This window comes from Passer montanus, unplaced genomic scaffold, assembly GCF_014805655.1.
Source record: "Passer montanus isolate IOZ18808 unplaced genomic scaffold, ASM1480565v1 scaffold6, whole genome shotgun sequence".
Lineage (NCBI taxonomy): Eukaryota > Metazoa > Chordata > Aves > Passeriformes > Passeridae > Passer > Passer montanus.
The window spans coordinates 13,860,782-13,876,538 of NW_024371037.1; the positions used below are offsets into that span (position 1 = coordinate 13,860,782).

Below are 15,757 nucleotides of genomic sequence, written 5' to 3' on the forward strand. Positions count from 1 at the left end.
TCTGGGTTTATGAAATAGACCAGTGATGTCAGATGGAGCATCTTGTTGTTACAGTAAAATTACTTGTAAAATTTGTTACATGTAATAAATATTACCAGCAGTCAAGGATCCTAAACCACCCAGCTCGAGATTTGAAGGAGGCATCTTTCATGTTTGATGTGCCTTTCTCTTTCCAACGAGCTGAAAGGCTGCTGGCTCCTGGCCTTCAGCAGGGCAGAATGAGGCCTGTCCTGAGCAGGAGGCAGCAAGCACCCCAGTGCCCAGCCTTGGAGCTGCACACAGGACACCCGGGCTCCTTGGCAGCCCCTGCAGGAAGAACTAGGAGACTGATTCTGGGGAACCAGCTACCACAGAGCCCCTTGCTGGTGAGGAGGCATGAGCTCTGTGCTGACTGCTGTAGCCCAGGCTGGAAGCCAGCAGCTCCGTGCCTCCCACCTCACTGCCAAGCCCTCATGATGACAAAGGATCAGCACATTATCACTGGAGAAAGGACAGGGTCAATGAGCTTTCCAGATGAGCAAGCAGGATTTTATACATGCAAGGGAGATCCGTGGACATACTCTGTAGTTCAGCAAATGGGATCATGCTTTTTTTAGGCAGAAGATCTAGATTTGAGACTATCATCTGCTATTTGAAACTATATAGGAATGACAACCTGTCTTCTGCATGCCAAGAGGTCATTTTAATGTCCTCATATTATTGTTCTGATATATTTAGCACATACTTGGCATAGCACTGATCACATCATTTAGATTTGGCTCGTATGGTAAAGGCAGTGTGAAGTAGCAGCACAGTATGAAGCTAAATCTTTAAAGCAAAATAGGCCCTCAGATTTGCACGAAATTTTTGCTTTCAGAGCAAGTGATTCTTGTGTAGCCATGGGAATTTAACTGGCAACTTTTCAAGTAAGACAGAAGTTTCAAATAGCAACTCCTAATGAAAAAAAATACCACACGAGTAACTGTGTTACAACATTTATCCTGTATTTCTCTCAGCAACAGCACATTTTGAAAAATAACAATTCTGAAAAATAACCACATGCTTTGTCCTGAACAAAATGCTAGAGGAAGGTATATGGCCAGGAACAAACATCCAAAAAAACCCCTAAAGCCTGAGGTTTCAAGCATGGGGAACTGGATCCTCACAGAAGATCTGTGCACCACTGCAGACTTACATGGGTATTATTGGGGTTCAGTGAAGGGCTAGAAGTGTGGCCTGCTATGGTGACTTGTGAAATCAGACCCAGAAGTCTTTTGTTGTACTGAAGAATGGTCATGCCAATTCACATACATTTTTTGTAATGTACAATGTTACTAAGAAAACTAAACAACTTTGCCACAGTGGTGCTCAGCATTGTGCTGGTTTATGCCTTTTGATATGGAAGATGCCACTGGCTTGATCAAAAATGTGAATGTGGGCTTGAGTAAAAATATTTAAATATTAAAATACCTGGTTTCTTGAATGTGTGTTTATAGGGCAGCATCATTAAATAAGAGACCTCACTTTTTTCAGTGAGTAAAGCAGAAAGAAAATTTCTTAAAGAACTAATGTATCCAGAAGAGTTGTTTTTTGGTTAGAAAAGTCAAGCACTCAAGAGGTATGAAATAATGTTTGCAGCATACCACACAAAACACAGAGAAAAAGTCTCCGAGCCGTGCAAAATTGCCTGTAGATACATTTTATAAATTAAAATTTTATAGCTCTGACAGCTTATATATAATTTAATATGGCAATAAAAATACAACACTGGTAACAATGGTGAGGGGGTTGCTTGCACAGGGGCTAGGTAAGCTTTTCAGGTAGCCAGAAGCACATTTCCTTATTAAAGTTCGCTCTCTCCCTCTGCTTAAGCAGGGTGTAAGTTACTGCTGGAAACTGTGCTCCACTCTTCATGTCCTCTGCTGCTTGGGAAATACTCTGAACATTGAATTTCATATGAGGCAATGCTGTCGACAGCTGGTCAGACAAACACATTGCAGGAGGCTAAGCTTCCAGCCCAAAGAGCATCTCCCTTTTTATGCCTGCCTATCTGCATTCTCCAGAGACCTGTCTCAAAATAATCTCTCAGTAAATATTTGGCAGCATAATACCAAAATTCACTTGTCCACAAAAGAAAAAGCAGCAACAACTCTCTAATCCTGCCATGGAAGAGTGGCTTCTAGAAGCAAAATAATGTCATTCCTCGCTGTGCACTTTCTGGTCCTGCTTTTATGTCAGCACACGGGTTGTGTGGTTTCCCTTGAGCTAGCAGCTATGGATTTACTTCTTTTCCCTTCTTTCTCAGGAGTTAGAAGTGGAAATTTAGCTAAGGAACTGGAGACACTTTTCTGGCAAAGGTAGTAATAAACACAAGACAGAAAACATGACAAAAATAATTGAAGGGCAAAAGTATTCTTAAATGCCTTGTAAAACCTGATTAAAGGGGCTACTGGTAGCAGGCAGCCTTCTTAGCCCTGTCTGATCTGCAGAGCTTCCAGGAATACAAATGTTAGCAGGGCTGCTGTTCTCTTTACTGAGGTGTATAATAAATGTTTTTACAACAAGCTTTTCTGTAGGATGTTTTAAATACAAAACACTAAAATGAAACTTTCTGCTCTCTGGTTTTACAAGAACAAATTTCAATTTGTGTTCTGTGCAACCACATTAGTAATTATTCCATCTTCCAAAAGTAAATGAAAAAGCTCATGGACAATGATGAACTGACCATGAATGTCATTACCATGGTCAATAAATGACTGCCAGAGACAGCTGAAGTGCAAAACAGGATTTCATCCTACAAGGTGTAAATATATGCTGCTGCTGCTATGAATCACTCTAGTCTTCTGCAAATAGAAAATTCATGAGCTCTCCTTGAATGTTCCTTGCTTCTGTAAACCAGACTGCAAAATAAGCCCATACAGTTATTTCAAAAAAAGCCTTTCAGTATTCATAAATGAGGGGTTCTGCTTTCCAAAACAAAATAGTAATGATGAGCAAGACAGAAAAATCTTGGTTTATTTCAGCTCTTTAGAGAGAGTAATTTGCTACAATTTACAGCTCAGATTCTCCATGTTGCATGCTTTGTTTAATTATGCAAATAAAATTTGAAAAACATATGTGGACAAGAAAGTTTTGTTGCAGGAACAGAGATAAAACACACACACAGATTAAAGAGGGAAACATTTGTTTATTGAAAAGGAAAAGGTTCTGGATGGCAGCACAGAGTCAGACACGAGACAGATGAATGCATGCACAGCTGTTCATGTTTAAAGGCAGAATATAGACATAAATACAGTTAGATCTTTGCTCTGCTCTGCTGCTACAGTATTTTTATACAATCAACTCAAAGGAATATCTATCATAACTGAACACAAGGGGAAATTTATCAGAAACAGAGCACAGATTGCTTCTTTAAAGCCAGGATAAACAAAGCCCAGAAAAGCCTCTCAACCTACAGTACTGCAAAATAAACTTAACTGTGCAAAAGCAAACCATCTTCTGTGGATGGCAATATTAAATGTCAGATCCAACTCCAAATCAGATAGCTCATATTTCTGTTTGAACAAAATGCAGGTAGTTTACCCCTACGATCACAGCTCTGCTCTGTCTCAAGGAAAGCCAGTACTGTGAAACAGGAATGCCCTTTAAAAGCAGTATTTTTTTTCTGTGATCTATAAAGCTTATTTTCAAAGCACACCAGAGAGAGAGGGGGGCCTCCCTCCATGTTTAATGATTAGATTATGATTAGTGAGACCATTCTAAAAAATCATAATTGCTCAGGAAATTATGGTCATAGGAGAGCAAAACAGGCCATACAAGAGAGACCATAAGCAGGTCTATAGGATACAAATATTTCCCCAGAGCTGACACTTTCCAGCCTTTAAAGGACATAATTTCATATTAGTTCTGCCATGGTGACCCCCACTCATACTTTTTCTGCATCAAGACACCATGTAACTGTTTAAGGCATTTAAGTGCAGCCTTCAGTATTTCATGCTTCAATTTCAACAAAAGTAAAAACATGGAAGTCTATCATATAATGAAAATTAATTCTTGAAAAATGACAGGTTTCTTTTGTATGCATTAGGAAATTGTTTCAATTTATAAATAAGGCCAACATGGATTTACTGTCAACATGGATTAACTGCCAACATGGATTACTTTGAAATCTCAGTTGTGATATTTATTTATGATGATCATTTTGATGTTCCTTATTTAAATATTCAGTTATCCTCTTTCAAAGTTATTCTTGTAAATAGTTTTCCCTTATATCTTTTAAATTAAAGTTAAAATACTACAACATATTTCTGATCCACTTATAATTCAAGTTCAGTTTTGATAGCCACAGAACATCAATTTTCACATATCTATTTGTTTCTTTACGGAAACTGTGAAAATAACCCAACATACTCCTTCCTATTCTTATTTAAAGCTTTGCAAGATATAGAAAAAACTTGCAAGACAGTAGTATTTTATTCATATTCTGAATTTCCCAAGAATCTCATGTTTTACTGCAATAAAAATGCAAAGACACAAACCCCCTTCTCTGCTACATGGAATTTTCATTTCAAATAGCCAACAAAACAGAAGTTGCACTGAACATATTCCAGTTTACACAAGTAGAAGAAAACCTCAAACCTTTCCTTCATCTTGTCAAGTATGTCTTGGATATTACAGGCTTTCAGTTAGACAAGAAAACCCATGACTGTCCACCAGAATCCTGCCCAGACACATACATGTGCTGAAATCACTCAGTCACAGCTCTGCCCAGGAATGTAAGATTGGCTGATTGTACATCACCCATGTTGCAGGTCACACCTGAGCACATCCTGCTTCTCTGCAGAGGGAGAGTGGCACAACAGACCAGGACGGATTCTGCTAGGACAGAGAAGTGTACCCAGAGCCAAAGTTTCCATCTCCTCTGCTACCTCCCACATATAACCTTTGGGGAAATACGAGCAGAAGACATCTAGAGGATGAATTCATCAAGAGAAGTCACAGGTACTGTCACACATCAAGTGACATTTTGTTAGAGAAATGTGAGAAACAAGGTTTTTCATATCTAGTCCCTTTTTGGCACTTAATATTCAGACGGGCATTAAATGTGTGCATTTAACTTAACAGGTAAGTTAGGTGCACACACACAGCCAAGTGCAGTTCTGTCACCTAATATGTAATGCTGCCACTGATGGGATTGAAAATATCCTAGAAGCCATCTAACAAAGCATTGTTACAACCCTCTTTAGCTATTACCATTTAGCATTCGTTTTTTTTCTCTATGGAACAGTGATAGGGCAGTTATGCATTTCATTTCCTAAGCATGAAACCAAGCAGGAGAGCTGTGTGACTGTGACCAGCCACGGGCACCTCAGCACATGCATGGAGTTCACAGCTCTGTCATGGGGCACCCTGCCACTCTGGCAAGCATCTTGGCTGCCCGGTGGGATGGAAATTCAGAGCTATTTCCATTAAAGCATATGAAAAAATCTTACTGCAAGTACAACCCATGATCCTCTTTTTTGTTTTCATGGCCTCCTAACATGTCAGCATCATCAAATCTCCAGTTTCTTCAGAGCTAATCATTAGGCTTGTGTTTTTCTTAAATTGCCCAATTGCCCTCAAGACAAAAAGTCAGAAACTTGAAAATGGGATGAGTGATTGAGCCCTTCTTCCTCAAAAAAAACCCAAACAACTTACACAGGGAAGTCACAAAGTGTCAGAACATAAGGATTACTTTTTCCCTACAGTTGGCTGAAACTCTAAATCAACGGTATAAGAAAGAAAATATGCAAAAATTTACAATATAATATAGTGTTGTTCTATGCAGAAGTTGGACCACATTATGCTACAAGTATGCTATAAGTCTATGCTATAAGTACAGAAAACACATTTTTACTCAAAAATACATTTTATTATCCAAGAGAAACATGATGTGTTGAATACTGCATTAAAAGACACTTTGTGGCAGCAGAGGCGAATGCTTTGTAGCCTTTAAATGAGCTGAAAAGAAAAAAGTCCTCTTGGGGATAGAGGCAAACTGCAGTTGCCCTTCTGCCAAAGCACCAGGCAAGGGACCATGCTATAAAAGCTGGAGTTAGCACAAACAGAGGAAAATAATTTCAGATATCTACATTTCAGTTAACAATTTGCAGGGCAACTCCTCCCAAAAATATAGCTAACTGTGGGAGGATAAATGGAAAGAGCTGACAGACATGGAGTTCTTCCCTCTGAACCAGGATTTGCTTCTATATAAATTATTCCTGTAACTACAGCCTCCAGTTATTCCAGTACATGTCAATGTATACCACTGTAGGGAAGCATTAAGAATGTAATTATTCTGTAAATTATCTTATTTCAGCTTAAAGAAGCGGAAATGTTTTTGCAACATTTTTTACTTGGAGTACGATACAAAAAGAACCCAAACAAAAGTAATCTGGTACCTTTCACACAAGCATATTTATTATATAAATATTTTTTAAATTACAAGATCTTAATTGCAAATGTAAACACTTCTAGGAAAATAATGTTTTATAGTCTTATTAATGTTTACAACTATTATAAGGCACATAGTGCAAAAATACATTTCTGATGCAGAGATCACAAAATAATTACCTACATGTGTTATCTTAAAAGAAGCTGCATACACTTCTGTGGTACAGTGTTGTTTTTAATTAATAAATATTGCTAATTCATGGCTAACTTTTTGTGGGTAAAAATGTGATATAGCTGCCACTTGATTTACCAATTATACTGGCATGCAAAATAAATATTTGGTTTACAGAATGCATATGGTCAGAAAAAGCATGTATAATTATCTGGTACATTAGAATTATCTGGTAAAATAATATATATTATTATGCAGGTAGAAAATTTTATTCTGAGTACCTGAGAGTTGGCCCTAAAGCACATTATCTGTATATGCATATATTTCTACAGTTCTGGATTGTAAAGTAATACAAACCAACAAATCAAAGAGCTATTTCATTTTTTAAACCTTGTAACTCTTCTTTAAAGAGCAGATGTTAGAACTGTATTTACAGACATTGAAAAATCAAACTGAGTCAAAGATGGACACCAAAACCACAGTGGGTGCTGCCTCTGTCCAGATTTTTTACTAAGGTTATTGAAAATGATGCTGAATCAGACTTTGAAGGATGCAGTTACTAATGTGCCATTGGCCAGGGTAAAGGAGTAAGGTGGATAAGGACAGTGTTTAACCAACTACATATTTGTGCAATTATACACAAGATCCCATGGTAAACAGAATGCACGGCTTTCACAGTATACTTGGATGAGAGGCACCAATTTAAAATCAGGTTTTGAAGCAATTTGTTTCCATATTTTCTTTTCCTGTAACCACAGCAAACCTAAGACCTGATGTTGAACGTGTGCTACAGAGACTACAGAGGTTAAACCACACTTCTCAGCATTTCTGCTAGGATTTGAGCACCACGAAAATATAATGAAAGGGATAGGGGAAAATGCTTTCACTGACAGAGAAACACACAGATCTATGCAACTATCTCAAGCATTGTGGCTATGTACTTTTCAGCTGTAAGTTATTGACAGATGATCCCTACAAGTTTGCACAAAATTGGAAGTATTGAAATTACCTGTCTCTTTATATAGCAGTAAAGCTTTCCTTTCTATATTTTAGCACAATCTATCAAAGGAGATCAGTAGAGAATAAATTTTACTGAATACTGCATAAAGAATTATACTGGTAAGTTACAGGTAAAGAATTACAATTATGGTAAAATTTAGAGTGTTACCCATGGAAGTAATCCCAGTGCAATTTACTTGTTAGTACATACTGTACTTTGAACAAATACTTCTGTAAAACCTGAAGGTTTCTGATTGTGATTTATGCACTTGCTAGCCTACAAACAGATAATACTCAACCTTGAGTAAATCCTGAAGAAAACAGGAATTCTTATTAGTGAATGTTACAGTAATGAGCACTACAGACATGAAAAAATTACAATATACATATACAAAGCACCTCCAATTTGAACTTAAGTGATGAATGTCCCTGCTTTGATGCTCTTAGTACATCAGAGTTCTCACTGTATTTGAAGTTGGAGACCAATAATTGTATTAGGAACACATTTTCCACAAAATCCTCCACATCTTCCATATATTTTAGTACCATCCTGGGAATTAGACAAAGAGAAGAGTCAATCAAGAAAAGCCATTGAAATCACAGTTGCACAAAAGGCTTCTTGAGGTTTGCACACAACAGACCTTTTGACAAATCATACCTGGAAACACTAAATCGAGAGACAGCAGCATTAGCAAAACAGGAACAGAGATCCTGTATCACTACGACTCCACACCTTGTTCCCAGGCTCTACACCATTCCCCGGCTTGCCATCCAATATTGCCTTAAACCATGCACACTTACTGTTCAGGTTTAACAAGTATGGTTTCCCATACTAATAAAGATGGGAGTAAGAAACAAAAAGGATCATCTGTAGTAGGATGACATTGAACAAAATGTAGAGGGTTGGGTGTTGTGTTTGGGTATTTTTTAGAAGCAGCTTTAAAGCCTCTAATTAACCAAATTAATACAATAATGTCTTAAAGTCAGTTAAGAGAAGGGTAGGTAGGGAATGCTGATCTGAATTAGGTACTGGACAGTGTGATTAAACATTGTTGAAGAAAACTTAAATCTTGAATGCTATTTCTGATTCACAAAAATCACTGTAGCATTCACTACAGTCAACACTTGTACCTCTTGTGCAAGCTGTAAGAGCAGGTAAAGGAAAGCAGCATTGACTCACGTGGGATTTGTGTATGTCAGCAGTCGCATAGTTGCCCTGAGCAATCCACCTCACTGTACTGGATAATCTCAGACCTGTACCAGCCAAGTTAATGCTGAACTGACCCTAGGAAAAAAAAAAAATTAAAAACCCCACAGAGCTGATAAACAGGGTTCAAAACACTAAAAGACTTTACATTGGCATATTTGCACATATCGCTTGGGATATGTCTAAACATGAAGTACTCAAAGGTGCGTACAAAATATGGGCTGGTTATGCTGCATTACACCCTTTCTATGGACATTCCCAGCACCAAAACAAACTATTCTACAATAGGCACCAGCTGTGCATCAGCTGATCTGCAGCATCTGAGTATGAAGACAAAACTAACATCAAACAACTGAAATTATTTTTGCCCTTCTACAAACAGAATTTTAATTTACAAAATGTAGAGAGTTTCAAAAGGCAAGAATGAAGCTAGTTTTCTTGAATGATAATTTTTTTTTAAGTTCCTGTTTTTTTTTGAAAATAACTTGATAAAAACATACTGCTGCCTGTAAAGACAAATCACTTGGACATCTAATTTTTGAATGTTTGCACACTGTCTAAGCATCATAATCTTATCATGTTCCATTGTTTTTTCAGTATAACAAATATCAAAACTGAACAAGAACATAAGTGGATGCTAAAATAAATATTTTTAAATTTAATGTTTTGCAATGCAAACTATTCACAACAGATAGAGAAGCTAAAACATTTAGAACACAGCCTACACAAATACAGACTCTGAAAACTAGCTTCAGTCAGTTGCTATAAGAATAGGAAATATATTAAAAGTAACAAATTGCAGTACCTTGGTAAACAAACTGGGTTACAGAAAATTATTAAATTGCATTCACAGCAAAGTGCAATATGCTACAAAGAAGAACTGCCTTCACAAAGAGCCTAATGATTAGTTCAGGCAGCAGTACAATTAGAAAACTGCACACCTGTGCATTATTCACTTAAAGCCTGGATTTCCGTATTCAGACCTAGTAATTTTTTATTGCAAATGGTAGCTTCTGTGTTCTATTGCTTGATAATGTCATACATATATAAATATATATATAGCTTTTATTATGATGATTCACTTAAATTGTGTTGCAAAAATTCAGTTATACTGCTCAGTGTGGCAGACTCATTTTGAGAGTACTTCTATGCTGTGTTTATAGCACTCAAGTAGCTCGGGGTGAGCTAATAAAAACTCATATGGATAGGGTAGGTTGTTCGTAAAGTCCCCACAAAGTGGAAGACATCTATTCAATGAAGGAGGAAATTCATACAAATGATGTGGACTGATTTCCATAATTAACAGTCCCAGAGTAATTTCTTTCACAGTGACATCATTTGGCAAAAATAAATGAGAAATGCTATTACAATTACTATGACAGCTCACTAGCTGCCTGGTGTATCATGCAGCATATACAAAGCCAGGAACAGATTTCAAGGACTAAAAGTACAGGAATGGAAGCCTTTTGACTGCATCTAAAGTGTCAGCTTCAGTTAGAACTTATAGATGGAAATAAATGTGTCAGTGCCAAGCCATGTAAGCAGAATGACCTCCCAACAGAAGCTACACACAGCAAACAGATTTGTATCATACTGCACCCAAAGGACTTGCAGGTTGAAGGCATCCAATACTGTAATGAACTTCAACTGTTTTCTTGCCAGGGCTTTAAGTCTGCTAAAACCTAGGCACTTTATTTGTACCTAAATTGCACATAAATTGCCTCTAGCTGCCCTTGGCTGTGTCCACCCACACAGCTGGTCTTAAGTTTAGGCAACCAGGAGAGATGGATGAAGGGATTCATTTCCAAACAAGTTTGAGCCAGTTGGTCTTATCTCCTTTATAACCAGTGAAAAGAAATTCAATTCCAGAGGACAGTTGACCTCATCCTAAATTGTCTAATACAGTAAGATAAGCTGAAGTGATTTCTAAGGAATCCTGTTTCTGCCAGGGGGCTGCAAAGGTTGACCAGGTCAGACTAGGGCTATGTCTGCGTCATTAAGAAGGACAATGCAGATGTGCAAAGTAAAAATTGACCCAGAGAGCCCAAGTCTCTAGACAGTGCACCAATCAGGGGTTTATTTTGGACTAAATAAACTCTCCCCTAGTCCCATGGACTGAATCCTCAATAGCATTAGAGTATATTAAGACCCTTCCTCCAAAGCTCATGGCTGGCTTTAGCTTCATCCAAAAGGGATGCTGTTCAAGTTTTTCAAATCTTTCAAAACTTCTCTGTGATGTGAAACAGCAAGCAAACAGCAAACTGGGACAATATAGAGATTAATCTGAAAAACACCACCTAATACAACTAGAACACTAACGTAGACACAACAATGCATGCAGAAATTTTAAAGTAAACTGCTAAAAAGATTGATTTCCTCTGGTAGTCTTCAAAGACATGAAGCATCACGAGTGAAACAGAGAAAAGATAAGGAAAATTACGCAGGATTATAGAACAGTCACTAGAGGAGAACAAAGAATTAGAAAACATTAGAGGAAACAAAGGATACATCAAACCCAGAGGGAGGCAGAGCAGTACATGAAACACACAGAAAGCTGGAGACACATACTTGGAGCTGACAGGGAAAGGGTGTACTAAACAATTTGAGGGAGAAACTGTGAGGGGGGATGGTGGAACAGGAGAGAAAGGAGTAAGAAAAAAAACAACTTATTGATGCTGTACAGTGACCTCACAGAATGGGAGATTGGTTTAGAACCTAAACAAGTTACACATATTTTTTCCCCCTCTTACATAAACATTTCAAGGGAGTAAGAAGTCATAAATACCTGTGGACATCTGGCTGCACTGTAGCAGTCTCCAGCTGTAGCAAATGGTACTGCTCTCCCAAGTATAGTCTGAGCAAAAAGAAAATCTGTGGCTAGAAAACAGAAAATTACTCAACAATAACTGCTGCATTTGAAGTGGAGAGGGAAACAGTGAAAAGTGTGACCGTGGGTGTTTTATTGTTTGCATTGGGTGAGGTTTTTTGTATGGGACACTGCACCAAGTGAGCTGGGCCAACTTGTCAGCTTAGGCAGTGGCTTAAAGCATTGCAAGATTCCCTGTGCATTTATTTAGTGTCTGCCAAGGTCTGAGAAGGGACTAAACAGAGCATAGAAACAAAGACTTTCACAAGAAAAAAACGCTGTGGACTAAAATAAAATGAAATAATAGGAACCTTAGAAAATGAAGGTAGTTCACATATAAAACATGAATCTGTGAGATTCATGCCACTTGACCACTTGGGACAAATTAACAAGATAAGTAGTGATGTTCTTTCTTTCTTTTTTTTTTTTTGACATTGAATTCTTAGATTAAATAAGAATTTTATTTGACCAAAGATGGCACAGTTCAATCTGTAAGTGGATCAAAATAGTAATTGGGTAATTGTGACCATGTCTAATTTCAATAGAATGCTCAAATTGGCTAAAAATAACAAATGCTTACTTTTAATTTGCATAGAAGCTACATCAAATCTTATTTTGCTAAAAACTGTGAAGCCAGCTGCAAGGTAATCATTTCGACAGGCACAGTCTTGCCTTCTGCTTCCATTGAAAGGACATTCATATGGATTCTGCAACCTAAAGAATAGAAAATATTTCGTTTTCCTTTCAAGATTTTTCCTTAACATAATATCATAATGAAAAATAAGAGTACTGCATTATGCCACATAAAAATATTAAACAACCTTTACAGAACAACAAGCTCAGCTCTTAATCTTGGCTCAACTGAAACACCAATGTGGATCAAAGCCATTTCTACTGAACTCAAGACAGAAAAATATTATAATAATTTAGTACAACTAACATAATTTCAGACTGGAAGTATCCACATTTCTGTATGTGTGCTTGCATGCCTGGATATTTAAAACAGAAAATCAAGGGGAAAAAAATCCTAGTCATATTTCTGACAAAAAGTAATTATTATTTTATTCTTTTATTTTGGAAGAAATAAGTGTACTTCATAAAATTACAAAACCACTTCTGTACCTGTATCCATATATTTCAGAAAAGTTTTCTGCTTCACCTTTTACCAATGTCAAATATTCTTTGGGATTTTCTAAGTGCATGCCTGAGCAATAAATCTGGGAGAGAAAATGCAACCCTTTAGCAAAATCTTTATTGGAAAAGTGTTATTTCATAAAAATATGTACTCATAAAAACTTATAAATATTAACAGTACCTTTATCATTCTTCCCTTAACGTTAAGTAGGTATTCACCATCCCTTCTCATCCCTTTTTTAATCTGCATATCTTTGCAGGTGGTAAGAATTTCACCTTCAAAATGAATTATTAAATCATATTAATATTTCAGGAACAGACCTTACTTTTAAGACTTAATATTCCATAATTGCACTCCAAATATATTTATAGCTTTAATATAAGTAACCTGGGAAAACATTAACTGCATAAAATCATAGCTATCACTTACATTCTTTCTCGTGGCAGATCTTTCTGGCATCTGGTTTTAAACCTGGCAGGCACAAGTCACTAGATAAGCCATTTTCAGTCATACACTCTACTGTTCTCTGCTTTATCCCCACTCCACAAGATGCTGAGCACTAGACATAGATAATCATTAAGACTTAGTTTAGAAGGAAGCAAATAATTAACACCATTATGTCAGCAACTTATTCTTGGCATTTATTCATGCTAGAGGCAGCTATAAAAATGAGCTTGCACATCTGTACTCACTTTGGTCCACTTCCCCACTGTCCACGTAGCTGCTTGTGAACACCCTTTGACATTGCATCTGTAAATGTAGGGGGATGGCTCGACTGGGCATCCTCGGTACGCCACAGCCCGAAGGCCGCGGATGTGCCGGCTTTGGACAGAGTGCATTCCAACACAGTACAGGATCCTCTGCTGGTGACCAAACCCACAGCTTTCTGAGCACTGAAATAAAATCCCCAAGCACAGACATCATTTCTGAGAACATTTCTGTGACATTCCTGAAGAACTGCATTACAGGTAAGCCAGCTCTGAGCATTGCTTTGGCAAAAGCCTGGCACTGGAGGTGTGCCACCCTGGGCTGGAACACCAGAGCACAGAAGTGAATGTCTGCAATTGTTCCATGTGCAAGGAGCCACAAAGCCCCATGGTGCCCTTTTCTCAGAGGTTCCAGAGCCGTTCCCTCTCAGTTGTGATACATGCACAGACAGTCATTCCCTCTCAGCTGTGATACATGCACAGACAAGCACACACAGGCAGTGCAGATGTGCAAGGGAAACAAACACTTCACGGAAATCAAGGGAAAGCTTTCTGGTTACTTCAGCGAGGTCAGCTTGCAAAAGAGTTTCCTGGGAACCAGCAAAGGAATCCTGTGGTAGAGGCAGCTCTCTTCTAGTTAGTGATCACAGGTCCTGGGTGGTTAAGGGAGGACTCATAACATCCTCTACAATAAGCCATGGCTGATTTTGAAGGTCAATGTGGAGAAATGTGGACATGTTCAAATGCAAATATACTTCTTTTTTTCTCCACGCATGTAACCTAAATTTTACAGCAATATAACATTCTTAAATGTAAATATATACAAAAGATGTGTGAGCAGTACAATTAGTGTACCTGTGACAGTTCTCCTGTGAACACAACATATTTAGAGGGAGATACCCTGCAGGTTTTGGATGATGGAGGCTTTGTGGCAGGATCACAGAAGCTTTCATCGACTTGGAGCTGGTTTTCATTCACACATTTTACTTTCCTGTATATCTCCTTTCTTCTAGGTGACGCTGAGCACTAAAAGTGAGAAAATTAATCACAGTTTAACTAGACACTTACAGAATGAAGTTACCTGCTGATTGGCACACACCAGTAAAACCCAGACAGCAATGCTTTTTGACATCTGCTATCAATATCAGACTAAATTATTCACTGAATCAGAGTATTTTACTTTGTTTTCAAAGTATTTCTAATCAGCTGAAAAAAACCCCCAAAACCTGCATAGAATAATGATGATACAGTAACTGTTGGGTGAGACTGAGGAGAAAATTAAAATGTCAAGCCAAGATGACAAGTTGAGTGCAAAAACCCTTCCATAAGAAAAGAGACAGAAAAGGATTTCAGTGAAATATGAAAGAAGTAAGTTGGTCCTGAAAAAAAACCAAGTTGATCTTGAAAACAGAACAAGGGGGAGAGGGAGAGAAAGAGAAAGTTGCCTATTAATCAAGCCAGTGCCAGCGCCAGGGCCAGCTTTGAGCAGCAGTAGTTGTTGAGGCTGTGCCTTTACCCTGAATGTCCTCAGACCTCTCCCTGTGGCTTGCTGGTGGAATGGTGAGCCATCACAGATCTGCCAGGACAGAATAAGAACCTTGCTCCCACCAGAATCCAGAAAACTGGAGGTACAGGCTTAGTAATGTATATCAACAGCACATCCCCAGCTATGGGTACCTGAGCTAGGCTAACTTTTAATGGCATGGAAGAGATCAGGATTTTAGGCACACAGAGAATAATCCAGTCACAAGGTAATGGGGACAGGCAGAAGAATTCTTTTCATGATGCTTTATATCTTAGCTTTGTAGGCATTCTTCTCCCAAGGATAAAAACGCTTCACCCAGTCTATTGACTGCAAACTGCCAAATAGATCTGGTCATATTTCTGCTCTGCTGTGACTGGTGAGGCGAGGAAATGACACACAAGCACCCAGAGCTAAGAAGCTGGGCAAAACATTACAAGTTTGGTGGAGGACATCCTGAACTGGGAGTGGCATGCAGATGGACAAGCACTTGAACTATTAACATCACATATATAGGGCTGTGTATGAATGTGATGAGAGAGGGAAACAGAACACAGAAATTTCAAGAAAACAGCAATACACATGCAGAAGAAGTTATGAAATAGCTGGAGAATGTACTGAACAAGAGTGTGTTTGTAATGGAGAACTCCAAACACCTAGCTGGAATGCACAAGTGTTTGCTGGCAAAGGAAAATTCACTCTCATTCTTTGAAAGTGTTTATTTGTGCTAAAAGTGCA

The 15,757-nt window shown here is 38.1% G+C and overlaps 1 protein-coding gene across 1 annotated transcript in view; it reads right to left on the reverse strand.

The window, feature by feature from the left end:
• Positions 1-6,426: 6,426 nt before the first annotated feature.
• ADAMTS20 (ADAM metallopeptidase with thrombospondin type 1 motif 20) overlaps positions 6,427-15,757 on the reverse strand; it is an 83,736-nt gene continuing 74,405 nt past the window's right edge. The window contains exons 31-39 of the mRNA XM_039726989.1: positions 14,353-14,523; positions 13,483-13,683; positions 13,220-13,349; positions 12,971-13,065; positions 12,778-12,872; positions 12,236-12,369; positions 11,575-11,666; positions 8,763-8,867; positions 6,427-8,132 (exon numbers count right to left, since the gene is read on the reverse strand). Of these exons, the coding sequence (XP_039582923.1) occupies positions 8,043-8,132; positions 8,763-8,867; positions 11,575-11,666; positions 12,236-12,369; positions 12,778-12,872; positions 12,971-13,065; positions 13,220-13,349; positions 13,483-13,683; positions 14,353-14,523 (1,113 nt within the window). The 3' untranslated portion in view covers positions 6,427-8,042. The remainder of the gene's footprint in view (positions 8,133-8,762; positions 8,868-11,574; positions 11,667-12,235; positions 12,370-12,777; positions 12,873-12,970; positions 13,066-13,219; positions 13,350-13,482; positions 13,684-14,352; positions 14,524-15,757) is intronic.